This window comes from Rutidosis leptorrhynchoides, chromosome 2 (genome assembly GCF_046630445.1).
Source record: "Rutidosis leptorrhynchoides isolate AG116_Rl617_1_P2 chromosome 2, CSIRO_AGI_Rlap_v1, whole genome shotgun sequence".
Classification (NCBI taxonomy): domain Eukaryota; kingdom Viridiplantae; phylum Streptophyta; class Magnoliopsida; order Asterales; family Asteraceae; genus Rutidosis; species Rutidosis leptorrhynchoides.
The window spans coordinates 660366438-660382294 of NC_092334.1; the positions used below are offsets into that span (position 1 = coordinate 660366438).

Here is a 15857-nt window from a genome sequence, read left to right on the forward strand (position 1 = left end):
TGTGAAATCCTACAAGTTCTTCAGAATTCAATCGTAGGTCACCTGTACCAAAACGGGTGTTAACCGTAAGAGCGGTGATTAAATCGTGTGGTCGAAACCGAACCATGCGCTTGATCGAAAAATTTAATAAGGCGATCCTCATTGTTTCTCCTAACAAGGATAATGTTGCGTCCGACCACTTTTTATGACCATAGGATGTATCTATTCCATCCTCAAGGCAGTCAAGTCTCCCGACCGACACACTTGATGACTTATGTCATGAGTAGTAGTCCAGACCAGCTGTAGGTTGATGAACAGTCTTGAAAAGTCTTCTCTAACATCGGCTGGAAATCCACTAGGCCTCAACATCAAACAGGGAGCTAGTGGTCAGACTTATCTCAATGAGGGAGATCTGTCTCGTAAAACGGGGGGCACCATGTATACACAAAATGTCAGTGATTTATCAGATCCCCGGAAGGATAATCTCCTTAAAGATTAATCAGCTTTTAAGTCTGATAAACCTCAATCTTTATGATTGACATAACGGATTAGATGATCACCTCATGATTATCGATGATATTTGGACGTAATGTGTATCCTCCTAAGCACATTATTTTCTTACCGACATCTAGCGATGTTAGGTACCGTGGGAGGCATTAGCTTGACCAAGAGCGGGGTAGCCCGTATGGTTCGTATGGTTCTTTGGTTCGAGAGTTTCACTTTTTCGTCTCATGGCTTCCACTTGTATCCACGTTTCATATATTTGAAGACATTATCAGGTTCGAGATTCTCTACAATTATTTGGATTACATATTTGGCCCTTTGTTCGAGTTATTATTTTGTGCCGATTCTTTATTTGGGGATGTTAGATAATTTGGGATTACAAGTGGAAGTCACATGGTTAATTTGTTCTATTAAAACCGTACCCACGCTAGTTGCTCATTTGGTTCATGTTCGGTGGTTCTACTTACACTTATGAAGACGTTATCATTTAGTAGAAGATTATTTTCGAGTCGAATTTGCTTGAGGACAAGCAAGTCTCTAGTGTGGGGTGATTTGATATTGCACATTTCTCATATATTTATCTTGGCAATATCCCTCAGTTTATGTCCATTTGGATATGGTTTTGGTTATTATATGCGATTATTATAAAGATTATGATTTGAGAGCCTAGAAGTATTATTTGATTGATTTATGGAGTTTATGGCGAGTTTACAGCAGTTTCTATGTATTCGGGTGAATTGGTTCGTGATCAAGTCGAGTTATATGTAAAAACGAAGGAGAATTGATGAGTTCAGAGTTGCGCGCCGCGCACACAACTGCACACCGCGCATTAGAGCTTCAAAACACATCAGTCAACGTTAAATTTTGAACAGCATTTTTTATTCACAAGTGCGCACCGCGCAATTCAGGTCGGCCAGATTTCTGTTGCTATAAATAAGGTGCAATTTTTTATTCCAAGGGTTTCTTTTTTGGTAGCCGAATTTGGGAGCACAAGGGGCGATTTTCAGTCACTTTTGGGGAATTCCAAGGTCACTCTAACGCTCCAATCATTCTGTTTTCGAGGATCAATCCAAGCACTCACCAAGATTCATCGTGTTAGGTTGATTCTTAATTATCAAACAATGTTTTCTTTATTATTTATTAGTTTAATTTCTATTGTTGCCATGATTATTGGCTAGTTATTTAATGTTTGTCTAGACTTATAAACCTATGTGTTGGATGCTATTTATCAGTTATTATTTTAATTTATGAAGATTTGAAGTTTGAATTAAAGAACGATTCTTATTGAAGCTAGACTTTTTCGATTCAATTGGTTGTGTATTTGTTTGATAGGACGAGAGTTCAATAATTTAATATATTAATTTGCAATTGGTTTGTCTTAATTGGTTGTTTGCTTTTGCTTACTCGGAGACGCGAGTAAATTGAATTCAAAAGGCTAGACGAAATATGGGTGAATCATACACAACGAGAGTTGGTGTGATTGCAATTCGAGTCTTCATCTCAGTTGAGATATTTGGTCACAATTAGGAGGTCTTAGGCTACGGGAAATTCCGTGTCGTGTAATTCTAATTGAAGTATTTGCGCTGGGGAATTTCAGGTGAACCGACTAGGTAATTCACATATGTTAGATTATAACTGGGGCTTAATCTTAATGCATCCAATATTAGGTGTAAAAGGTCTAGACAAACATTTGTTCTTTTATTGATTAAAACTTTCTTATTTTTATTCGTTTTCTTTAAAGCTTAAATCTTAAAATACCAAAAATATTGTTCTTTTCTGTTTTAAAATCAAATCTTGATTTAGCTAATCATTAAATAGCCACAAAAACCATTATCTCGTACTTTGAATTTTCATAGATTAACTTAGTTTATTTCATTAGTTGCAATCTTAATTCTCATTTTAAACTGTCCGTGGAACGATTTCGGATTTACCAACTTTAAACTATTGCACGATCGGATACACTGCCCGTTAGTGTGTAGTAATCTTTTAACCGGTGTTTCCATTATAAAATTATAGACACGATTTTACACATCAACATATACCTCCTAGATTCTTCTCATATACTCAAAATCTCATTAAGGACAACCAGATTGATACGATATATGTTCAATCTAGCAACAATCGCCGATCTTTTAACCAAAACACTTCCCACTGCTATTTTCAGAAAACACATTAACAATATTGGGATGAGGGATGCTCAAAAGATGCAACAGCTCAACGATGTCTACTTGAGGGGGAGTCAACTATATGGTGCACTCCTTTTCCCTTAGCTAAAGTTTTTTCCACTGTGTTTTCTTTAACAAGGTTTTTAACGAGACAGTACTAGTTGCTCTCTAAATAAAAATTGTCATTCAAGGGGGAGTGTTATAACATGTGCAAAGTCAAGATATGTGCTAAGATACATATCCTCAAAAGTCAAGTGTCTGATCAATTTTTATAGCCATCTGCTTCAACCACAAAAGTAATAAATATGTTAGCCATCTGCTTCAACCACAAAAGTAATAAATATGTACATTGTTTGTACAGTAAATTAAGTAGTACATATGCACCGATGAATGTAAGCAGATGTACCGAATTCAATTTTCAGTATACTCCTTACTCCCTCTTATTATTCTTATATACAATATACAATACAATATTCAATTACAACCCCAGGTCATTAAAGGTAGTTATATAGTATTAAATCTTAACACGTATAATATAAAGTTGGCACCTTTTGCTCTTTATTAATTGGTCATGCAACTTATGGATATTTTTTATACGGGTTTAGAAGAAATGTATAATGGGCAGGTTTAAATATGATGTTGGGTAAGCTCAAGCACACGGTTTTATGAACGAATGAATAAATACACAAGAAGAAAAGTACAACTCACATTAGTCAACTTTAACATGACTTATATTTGTAGATCTGATATATATTTAAAATCACGAATCTTCTTCATTTCAAAGGTTCTTATGTGTTTTATTAGTTATGTGTGCACCATGGATGATTTCATGTTATAATTTTGCCTTAATTATCATCTTAAACATCTTAATCTTAAAGTACTACTCAGTCACTGCACAACCCTTTGATTACCCAATTGCAAACCTTTCTACTACATGGACCAACATTGAAACTGCACCTCATTCTGTTAACTTCAGTGATTTGTCAACGGTCCGAGTCATTCTCTTAAGAGGAACATTCGGGCCACGATTCGCTTGCGGTTTCTATTGCAATGGGGACTGCACGGCGTATCTCTTTGCAGTCTTTATCGTTCAGACCAATAGTGGGGGAAGTATTGTTCAACCTGCTATAGGGTTCCCTCAAGTAGTATGGTCTGCTAATCGAAATAATCCAGTTAGTTATGGTGCAACGCTGAATTTTACTTCAACGGGAGATTTAGTCCTACGAGATGTTGATGGAAGTACAGTTTGGAGTACCAACACTGCAGGAAAATCAGTTGCTGGTATGAACTTAACTGATGATGGTAATTTGGTGTTGTTTGATGTTAATCGATCTTTCGTTTGGCAATCTTTTGATTACCCAACCGATAGTTTGGTCCCGGAGCAAAGACTTTTTCAAGGTCAACAGTTGGTACCTAGCGTTTCGTCAACTAATTGGACGGCTCAAAAAGGTTTGTATTCTCTTAAAGTCATTACTAAAACAGGTTTGTTTGGTTATATTGAATCAAACCCACCTCAAGTCTATTATAATTACGTGGTACCAGATTCAATCACAATTATAGAAAAGAGTTACGTAAGGTTATTAAATGGGAGTTTGTCGTTATTTATTAATTTTGCTGAGCCGAGTAATCCAGATAATGTGATTACAATACCTCCTGCATCGTCGGCTCAGTATATGAAACTTATGCCAGACGGGCATTTGAGAGTATTTGAATGGCATGGAGCATGGTTAGAGATTGCTGATTTATTCAGCCAGTCTCTTGAAGAATGCAGTTATCCATTAGCTTGTGGGCGAAATGGGCTTTGCGCGATTAATAAGCAATGTAGTTGTCCTGTATCAACAAGTTCTCCCAAAATAGACTATTTCAGGGCTGTGAACGATCGACAACCGAACCTTGGATGCTATGAGATTACTCCACTTACGTGTGATGCGACACAAGAGCGTGTTTTTATTGAACTTGAGAATGTTTCGTATTTCACGTTTATCGCAGACATGCTAAATGTGAATACGGAGACTTGTAAGCAGGCATGTCTCAACGATTGCTCGTGTAAAGCTGCCATGTTTCAGTATGTTTTGAATTCTTCAGAGGGAGATTGTTATTTACCGAATGATCTTTTTACCATGCAGAATGCTGACCCGAATGTAATTCACTACAATGCTTTGGCTTTTGTAAAGGTCCAGAATGTAAGACCCTCTACATCCAAAATACGAAAGGGAAAAATTCAGGTTAGAACAATAGTCATTTCCATCGTTGGAAGTTTATCGTTTTTGGTAGTTATAGTAGGGATTATAGTAGCTAGAATTCGCAAGCGAAGAAGAAATGCTAAAATGGAGGAAGAGTATATAGAAATGGTTCCAGGAATGCCCACGCGGTTTTCGTATGCAGAGTTGAAAACTGCAACCGAGAATTTCAGTAAAAAGCTCGGTCAAGGAGGGTTTGGATCGGTTTTTGAAGGGACACTTGAAGATGGTTCAAAAATTGCCGTAAAATGTCTTGAGGGTGTTGGGCAGGTTAACAAGTCATTTTTGGCTGAGGTTGAATCCATTGGAAGCATTCACCATGTGAATTTGGTTAGACTTCGAGGATTTTGTGCATGCAAATCAGAACGATTTCTCGTGTATGAGTTCATGAGCAATGGTTCATTAGATAGATGGATCTACTATGAAGATCGAGAGCACGTACTCGAATGGGATTGTAGAAAGAAAATCATTCTTGACGTAGCAAAAGGTTTAGCGTATCTTCACGAAGATTGTAGACAAAAAATTATCCATCTTGATATTAAACCTCAAAACATACTACTCGACCAAGATTTCAACGCAAAAGTTTCAGATTTCGGGTTGTCAAAGCTCATTGATAGAAACGAGACCGAAGTGATGACTACAATGAGAGGTACCCCCGGTTATCTGGCTCCAGAGTGGCTGAGCTCAGTTATCACTGAAAAAGTTGATGTTTATAGCTTTGGGATCGTTCTGTTAGAGATTTTATGCGGGAGGAAGAATTTTGACAGATCACAGCCGGAAGAAAGTTGGCACTTACTCGGTGTGTTTAAAAAATGTTGGGAACAAGAGACGTTGTTAGAGATTGTTGACGGGCAGAGTGAAGATATGAAGGTGCACAGTACAGAGGTGACGGAGATGATGAAAGTGGCTTCGTGGTGTTTGCAAACTGATTTTACGAAAAGGCCATCAATGTCAATGGTTGTTAAGGTACTAGAAGGGATGTTGAAAGATGAGTCGAACTTGGACTACAACTTTACAGATCCAAGAGTGCAAAGAACAACAGTTGAAGATGAGAAAGATGAAATACAATTGTTTCCTTCTCTTATATCTGGGCCTAGATGACCATGAGGTTCTTGTGTAGTTATTGAAGCCTTTGATGAACTTTGTTACCGTTTTAATATTTGTTATCGAGATCAACTAAACTGTTAATTATTTATGTGTTCTTGTTCCACTTCATGTAAACTTTGCCCTGCACAAATTGATATACTTACATGATAATGATCTGAATGAAAAATAAATATTACAGCACCTTGTTTTCAACCTTTGGAAGGGTTTAATGATTATCCAAACATTCCTTTATAACTTGTAACTCAGCATGCACAGGCCACAAGATACACGCACGCGCGCACTTGCACACACACACACACACTAGTTCGTCTGTGCAAGTTAGATAGGTTCTTCATGAGGTATTTGAAAACATTACATTTAATTAGCTAATCAAAACACAACATACGGTTTCATTTATAATATAAGAGAGTTACAAAAAGAATCATAAGGAGGCTTGTGCCAAATAAAATGACTTAAATTTCACATAAAAACTTTTTAAGATAATTAGAGTACCATTATGAATTTTGATTCATCCCATTCAAAGTGTCTTTCAATTTCTTCAGCAGAACTAGCTGGCTAAGTTCCTTCAACGTTAAAAAACAAATCACAGAGGTAATACACAACCATAAGTCCATAAACATCCCAAGATAGTCCAGTGGTCCATCGTGTCCATACAAAGGCAATTTTTGGCAAATTCCACCTTCGTACTACAAAAAAAAAAAGGCTTTTGGCAAAGCAAGTCAATTTCGGGCCTCTGGGGCCCTGAACTCCTTACGGAGGTCGCGGTTCAAATCTTGGGGTGGTCAAGGAAGGCTTGTGGAAATGGTCACGGACTGTTCCAGATAAGCCGCGTACATCAGAGTTAATTAGGCTACCGATAGATAGCAATAATTAGACTACCCACTTGCTTTGCAAATCTCAGATATTAAACACGATGTATGCAAATTAATTTTATTAATACCGATAGCGATAACTAGACTACCCAGTTTGCAACACTACCTACAATAAACAAAAGTAATTGAGCTTACCAACTATCAGCTATAGCTGCAAATTTATCTAGCTCAGTTTGATTCGAATAAGACGCAGAAGACCTATTCTGAAGAAATGGCTGTAAGAGCAGCAACAACTCCATGTTTGTAAGTGCAACTAAATGTTTTCTGCTAAATCTTCAACTTGTTCATCAAGTATCTTATTCACAAACTGTCATACAAACATTTCATCAAACGGTTGGTGTGCAAAACATAAAGTACTGCATAGTGCCTTGTGCTACAACAATTACACATTCAATAAGGAAGATATATTTAAAGTATATGTCTATTTGATCGGAACAGTTTGACTGATCCGAGTTATAAAGTACTACTGTTATCAGTAATATTTAGTATATTTAATACCATGAAAAGATGAAAAACTTGGACTTTTTGAAGGCAGAAATGATTTTGGTGCTCAAATGTTTGAGGGAGGGTATCAAAATTTGAACTTCGAGACATGCGATTTTGATTCATAAACAATAATGGAAGTAAGATGCAAATTGTGTGTCTGGGCGGTGGACGTGTTTGTAATGTATTCCGATTTCCGTAGATGATATATGCACCTACGGTTGGTGATCATATTGGGCTGATAAATTTGATATCAACTTAAGAAAACGAATATGAAAGAGGTGTTCATCGGTTGGGTTTTCGGTTTGTTCGGTTTATTCGGTTTGGTGTATTCGGTTTTAAATTTTTTTGGGCAAAACTGAAACCGAACCGAAAACCAAATTCAAAGTTAAAACCGAACCGAACTGAAAACCGAATTCGGTTTCGGTTCGGTTTTTGGTTAAAACTAATATTATGAAAAAACTGAGAACGATGGTAGTTTAATTCTAACGTTACTGATGTCTTAGTTATATATAATTTAAAACAATGACGTACTATTAAATTATCAAGGATTCGATGATTTAATAATATTTACAGCTTAAGTATGACGTTTACTGCTTCTGTTATTAAAAAGAAGTACATAATAATTTGAGTAGCATAATTATAATGTGAGCTACCAAATCTTTATATGGGTGAAAATATATTTTATTGATTGGATCCCAAATTATAATGAAATTAAAACCTAAATATACAAATTAAATATATAAAAATTTTGAATTCGGTTTTGAATTCGATTTTCGGTTAAATCGAATTCATAATTTTCAAAACCGAACCGAAAACCGAATTTAAATTCGGTTTCGGTTTGACTCGATCAGAAAACCGTTTTGCAAATTCGGTTTAGTTTTTTTCCGGTTTGGTTTCGATTTGGTTTTCGGGTTCCACGGTTTCAAACCAAATACTCAAAAATATAAGTAATTAATGTAAAAGATATAAGTGATAACAAAAGTTAGTGTGTGAAAAATGAGACAATGAATGTATGCATCAAAGAAATGTATATGATGATGAATAGGATAAAAATCAGCACATGATTTCATGAATAAATATACAGTAGATACTTGATAATTTAATACTCGGTAAATCAATAAACTCAATAAAATTAATAATTTGTCCGGTCTCAACTTGAGAGTAGTAAAAAAATAGACTCCAATCGATAAAATGATTAGATAATAATTTTTTTGAAATCCTAATGTAAATATATTGGTCCCAACGAAACTATAAATTAATAATTATTAAAATATTCCAAAATTTTAGAATTTTTTAGTAAAAAATTAATCTATAGTGATCGATCTAGATGTGATTTTAAAATTCATCATTAGACATTTTATAGTGATCAATCTAGGTCTATGTACATTGAACTTGACAAGTTTATTAATGTGTGAATGTACGTACATGCAGGGGCGGATCTATTATATCCCGAGTGGTTGCACGGGATACTACTGAAATACGCGATGTAGTGGAATTTTTTTTGGGGTTTTAACTAGTGACACCGCTGAATAGTGTAAATTTTTTTGTGTGACACCACTGAAATAAAACCATGTAGTAGAATTTTTTTTTTAGGGTTTAACCGGTGACACCAGTGACTCCCAATCCTAGATCCGCCACTGCGTACATGAGAATTTTGAAGGTCTTTTTTTTTTTTTTTTGAACGGCGATTTTTTGGCATCAGTAGATCATTTATTTCAACGACCCTCCTCATTTGCACGTAACACACACGTTCGGGCGGAAACCCGAACCCGATCGACGGTAACCGAGAACACATCCATTCGAGCAGTGGTCCGGGTAGAGGTCCGTGTGTTTATGTTTTATCCAAATAGGTAAAGTGAACGGACATGGTAATTTCGAATGCCGATGCATTATTTTGATAGTTGCTCATAAATATAAGCTAATGTTTTAAATAAATATATTAATATTAATTTATCGATATAATTAATATTTCGCTAAATTAATAAACTATTCAAGTCTCAACATTATTAACTTATGACGTTCTACTGTATCAACAAAACTTCAATTATGTACCATCCGTCCTAATTGGATTCCCGGTGGATATAGCCTAAGAACTTCACTGAAAATCATGTTAACCTGATACACAAGAAGAGTAGTATAATTAGATGCTACTATTCAGACCCATTTACCTACAAATGGGTAAGTTTGGTTTATCCTTATCTAAACGGGTCAAATGGGTCCAGACTATTAACGGATATAGTCGAGTGCATAAGCAGGTCAAACAAGTTGAATTTTTGTATATTGATTAAATAGATAGATAAAACTAGCTACCAAATTATCTTGTACAACAAATTCAAATTATTCTTGTAAATATATAGCTTCTGTAATGTGAATATTATCTATTAAATGTGTTCTTAATTCGTTTTAGTGAAATTCTATTTTGTGAAGTTCCAAGTAATGAAAGACCGAACAACAAGGAGCTTACTTCCCTTACGGGTGGTAAGGGGTTCGACTCCCACTCGTAAGATTTCCCTTGTTGTTACCTAGCCATTTCATGGGCCTCGGAGGTTCGTTCGAGCCTCAACTGAGGGGTTTTTACCTCACGCCATGCCCGTATGGATTCGTCGTAGGGGTTTCCTCCTAAGACTATAATAGTTCGTCCAAGAAAATGATTGGGCGAGTGGGTTCCGACATCGTGTTCGGACCCCTGTCAGTGTGTACTCCTAACCGCCGTTCAAAAAATATATATAATGAAAGACCGACTCACAATTTTCAGTTGGCTGAGTCCCTCATAATACGGTGGTTTATCACCGAAGACTTGTAAAACTTCATCCCTAGCGCGTGTTTGCCAATCCGTGTGTGCTGACTCAGTAGAACCATAGTCCAAACCAACAAATTTAGTGTAGTCTATTATCCACCAAGGCAGAACAGTTTATATACTACGATGATTTCTTCAATTTCTAGCCCGGAGTTCCTATTCTTGTCATGTTTAATTTCATCGTCGTTGGTCTTCAATAGAGTTCCCAAAAGATCATCGTTATCACATTTCCCAGCTTTCATCAAAAGTAATCGCTTATGGACAATACTCTTGATTGAGGTTGTCACCGGGCTTCTGGTTGAACTCTTTCCTTTTCTTGTTGCACTCTATTGGCAAGAACCTACAAAATCACATGATTTTGTTATTTTTTAATTATATCAATTTAAACCAGGCCTTTACTGTTCACATGAATTTTTTATTACTAAAATGTATTTTTTTTTTTTTTTAAACTTTAGATATTTATTTACTACAATATGTTTTCTTCACACTCCACCACCGCTCTTTCTCTAGAGCATTCCGGCGATTTATTCCACAAGCTTCATCCACTTATCACCGATCCATTTGTCACTCCACACTCCTCCTTTCAAATTAATCACCACCATCGCCATCAGTGGCTAGCATTGCCGCCATCGCAATCGCCACCGCTTCCACTCACCCGATTTCTCCACAAGCCGCCGTAAAAATAGATTGCCGGAACGAACGAGTTCAGATTTCTGGTCCGGAACGAATGAATTGTTATTAATACAGATGGAACCTTTTGCTCTTACTAATTTTTCAATCAACTTACGTATATTTAATAAGTTCTAGAAGAAATGTATAGTGGGCATGTTTGAAAATGATATTGGAAAACTCAGCACGTGGTTTAATGAATATGAACAACGATTAATTAATGAATATTAAATATAACAAGAACAAAAAAACCTCAACTTACTTCAGTCAGCTTTCACATAATTTTAACTTATTACTCCGTATGTTGTTACATATATAATATTAATATAAAAAATAATAGTAGATCTGAAATCTGATACGGAGTATTATATTTGAAGTCATGAAGCACCTTCATCAATTCAAAGGTTCTTATGTGTTTTGTTAGTTATGAGTGCAGCATGGATGATTTGTCGTTATATTTTTGCCTTAATTATTATTATATTAAACTTAAATAACTACTCAGTCACTGCACAGCCCTTTGATTACCCTATTGCAAATCTTTCTACTACATGGACTAACATTGATTCTGATCCTAATTCTGTTAACTTCTATGATGGGTCAACCATCCTAGTCATCCTCTTAAGAGGAACATTCGGGCCAAGTTTCGCTTGCGGTTTCTACTGCAACGGAGACTGCACTTCGTATTTCTTTGCAGTCTTTATCATTGAGATGGAAAGAGGGGATGGTGTTGTTGAACTTGGTACAGGGTTCCCTCAAGTAGTATGGTCCGCCAACCGAGACAATCCGGTTAGTTATGGCGCAACCCTCAATTTTACTTCAAAGGGAGAATTAGTCCTACGAGATGCCGATGGAAGCACGGTTTGGACTACCAACACTAGTGGAAAATCAGTTGCTGGTATGAACATAACTGATGATGGTAATTTGGTGTTGTTTGATTTTAACCGATCTATCGTTTGGCAATCTTTTGATTACCCGACTGATATTTTAGTCCTGGGGCAAAGACTATTTGAAGGACAGCAGTTGGTACCTAGCGTTTCGTCAACTAATTGGACGGCTCAAAAAGGTATGTATTCTCTTAAAGTCTTTTGATTACCCGACTTATGTCAATATTTACTCGCATTTGAAATTATTTGAATGGCAAGGAGGGTGGTTTGAGGTTGCTGATTTATTTAGATATTTAAATAGAGAATGTGATTATCCTTTAGCATGTGGGCGAAATGGCCTTTGCTCGACTAATCAGCAATGTAGTTGTCCCAGCACAGTATATTTTAGGCCTGTGAACGATCGACAACCGAACCTTGGATGCTCTGAGATTACTCCTCTTACATGTGATGCGATGCAAGAGCATGTTTTTATTGAACTTGATGTAAAGTACTTCACGTTTATCGCAGACATGGAAAATGTGAACATGGAGACTTGTAAACAATCATGTCTCGAGAATTGCTCGTGTAAAGCCGCTATTTTTCAGTATCGTTCGAATTCTTCAGACGGAGAGTGTTATTTACCATCTGATCTTTTTACCATGAATAGTGACGACCCCGATCTAAACTACAATTCTACAGCTTTTGTAAAGGTCCAGAAAGTAAGAGCACCTCATTCCTCTACATCCCAAATGCAAAAGGGAATAAGTCACGCAACAACAATAGTCATTTTAGGCACTGCAAGTGTTTTGTCTCTGATAGTAGTTGTGAGAATCGCAGCTGCTAGAATTAGCAAGCTAAAAAAGGATGATTAATTGGGAGAAGAGTATATAGAAATAGTACCAGGAATGCCCACACGTTTTTCATATGAAAAACTCAAAAATGCAACAGAGAATTTCAGTAAAAAGCTTGGTCAAGGAGGATCCGGATCAGTTTTTAAAGGGACCCTTGAAGATGGTTCGAAAATTGCCGTAAAATGTCTTGAGGGACTTGGGCAGGTTAACAAGTCATTTTTGGCTGAGGTTGAATCCATTGGAAGCATTCACCATGTGAATTTGGTTAGACTTAGAGGATTTTTTGCATGTAACTCAGAACGATTTCTGGTGTATGATTTCATGAGTAATGGATCACTAGATCGATGGATCTACCATGGAGATCGAGAGCACGTACTCGAATGGGAATGTAGAAAGAAAATCATTCTCGATGTAGCAAAAGGTTTAGCGTATCTTCACGAAGATTGTAGGCAAAAAATTATCCACCTTGATATTAAGCCTCAGAACATACTCCTCGACAATGATTTCAATGCAAAAGTTTCTGATTTTGGATTGTCTAAGCTCATTGATAGAAATGAGACTGAAGTGATTACTACAATGAGATGGCTCCAGAATGGTTGAGCTCGGTCATCACTGAAAAAGTTGACGTTTATAGCTTTGGGTTCTGTTAGAGATCTTATGCGGGAGGAAGAATTTTGATAGATCTCAAACGGAAGAAAGGTGGCACTTACTCGGTGTATTTCAAAAATGTTGGGAACAAGAAACGTTGTTAGAGATTGTTGACAAGCATAGTGAAGATATGCAGGTGCACGGTAAAGAGGTTACAGAGATGATGAAATTGGCTTCATGGTGTTTGCAAACTGAATTTCAAAAAGGCCATCAATGTCGACTGTTATTAAGGTATTAGAAGGGATGCTGAAAGTTGAGTCAAACTTGGACTACAACTTAACAGATCCAAGACTGCAGAGAACAACAGTTGAAGATGAGAAAGATGAAACACCATTGTTTCCTTCGGTTCTATCCGGACCAAGATGACCATGAGGTTCTTGTGTAGTTATGCAAGCCTTTTATGTATTACGGAGTACCAATTTAATATGTCTTACATACTAGATCAACTGAACTGTTGTTTGTTTTTTAAGTGTTCTTGTTTCACTTCATGTAGACTTTACCATGTTATGGGTCTCAAATTTGGTAGAAGCGGAACATATAAAAAATTACGAAAAAACTGACAAAAAAAAAAACGAATCTAGCAGCTTTAATCATCATCTACCTATAAGATTTAGGGTTTGGAAAAATATGAAAAGGGTCCCACTAGTGGGACATGCAGTACCCATCAAGCGCTTGACACATTATTCTTAGGGTTAGGTTAAAGGGATCCCGCAACTGGGACATGCGGTACCCTGACACGTCAATCAGTGATGCATCTTTTTGCATTTTGACCATATTTTTTGACTATCCCGCATTTCCCACCTGCGGATATACTTGTTTTACAAACTTCTTAGTTGACCATCCTGTTACGATAAGGCTAGTGATATTTCCAAATCTATTTTTGATAGATCCACATAATTGTACCAATATAGCCTTAAATGATAGTTTAGACAATTTTAATGTTAGTATTTATATGAGGGTATTTTGGGAACATTACACCAATTTGAGTTGCATCTATCAAAATTAATTTTGGAAATATAAAGGAAGTAGAGATAAATCCTGTCAAGCCAAAAAATTCCAGGTTGATGGCTATTCACATAAGACCTAATCTGAAGAAATGGTTGTAAAGCAGCAACAACTCCATCTGTGCAATTGTTACTTGAATAATGAACAAGAAAACCTTTGGTTCTTGATAATCTTTGCAATTGATATAATCATATAAACTTCTAGAAATCATCCTTGCAAAGATTGAAACAGCAACTAAATGTTTTCTGCTTAATCTTCAACTAGTTCGTCAAGTATCATATTCATAAACTGTCATACAAACATTTCATCAAACGGTTGGTGTGCAAAATATAATGTACTAACAACCAATGGGCCTTGTGCTGCAACAATTACACATTGATATATATTAAGTATGTATATTTAATCAGGAAGAGTTTAACTGATCGGAGTTATAAAACTACTATTGTTATCAGTAATATTTAGTATATTAAAAATAAAAAAATGAATTTCTCTCTCCCTGATGCGATTTTGGCGGGAAAGGCAGTTTCGCCATTTCTGCCCTAATTTCATCAAATCGACCTCATTTTTCTTCGTTTTCTGCAATTAAACCGTAGATATGTTTCTAATCTGTTCTCCGTTACTGTTATTGTATATTTTTGTTTGTTTTTGGTGATTCCTGATATGTCTAACCAAAAAAGAACATCGCGACGCAGAATTAGGATTTCGAATAAATTTGAGAACTCGATTCATGATCTTAATAAGAAGAAGAATGATCTATCAAAGCTGAGTGTGAGCGATGAGGATCATTTGCAGAGTAGCGAGTATAACGAAGAAATTGAAGAGGCTGAGATTGTACAGGAAAAGGATCTTACGAGTATTCATGGTTCTGGTGCTGCTCCTGAACCTGCAAGTAAGGATGATTCATGTGTTAATTCTGTTAATTGTCCTGTGGTTGATGTTGTGCATACAGTTTGTGATGTTCCTGTTGCTAAGCCTGTAATTACATATGCTAGTATTATGAATGTTACTGCTGATAGTTCCACTAAGGAATTGAGCTATGTGCCTCCTTCTGTTGATAATGATGGAAATGAATTTGTTATATTTGATGAGGATTTAGTTCAGGAAGGTAGTCAGAAGTGGAATTTAACTGCCTGTGGTTATATGGTAGGATGCTCTATGTCTTTTTTTTGCTTTACAATATAATCTCAGGAGAATGTGGAGTAGGTTTGGATTTTTAGAGATTATAATGGATGATAATCAAATGTGCTATTTCAAATTTAAGCATGAGGAAGGAATGAATCATGTTATTGAAAATAGTCCTTGGATGGTAGCTGAAAAACCTCTTCTAGTGTGTAAATGGAGTCCTGATGTGACTATTGAAAAGGCTGAACCTACTAGTATTCCAGTTTGGGTTAAACTTATGAATATTCCCCTTGAAGCTTGGACCCCAAAGGGCATTAGCACTATTGCTAGCAGAATTGGTAAGCCTTTGGTCATGGATAAAGTTACTGCTGCAATGTGTCATAATGGGCAGGGTAGAGCAGGATAGGCTAGGCTAATGTGAAAAGGGTTAGAGTTGAGTATTCCTGGAGGCCTAGTGTATGTTCTTATTGCAAAGTGCTTGGACACTCTCATGATGAGTGTAAGGTTAGACCTAAAACTACAGAGGAATTGGAGAAGCAGCATGAGTTA

At 36.3% G+C, this 15857-nt stretch overlaps 1 protein-coding gene and 1 pseudogene across 1 annotated transcript; both read left to right on the forward strand.

Annotated features, from left to right (window-relative positions):
• The first annotated feature begins 3454 nt into the window (after positions 1 to 3454).
• LOC139890198 (G-type lectin S-receptor-like serine/threonine-protein kinase SD2-5) lies at positions 3455 to 6093 on the forward strand. Its single transcript, XM_071873095.1, has one exon. The coding sequence runs from the start codon at positions 3455 to 3457 to the stop codon at positions 5987 to 5989; it is 2535 nt and encodes an 844-aa protein (XP_071729196.1). The 3' UTR covers positions 5990 to 6093.
• Positions 6094 to 11245: 5152 nt separating this feature from the next.
• On the forward strand, positions 11246 to 13557 carry LOC139890199 (G-type lectin S-receptor-like serine/threonine-protein kinase SD2-5; annotated as a pseudogene).
• Positions 13558 to 15857: the final 2300 nt, after the last annotated feature.

What these genes read in the sequence shown, in the direction of transcription:
- LOC139890198 (XM_071873095.1), top strand. Translation starts at nt 3,455, where the DNA reads ATGTGTGCACCATGGATGATTTCATGTTATAATTTTGCCTTAATTATC.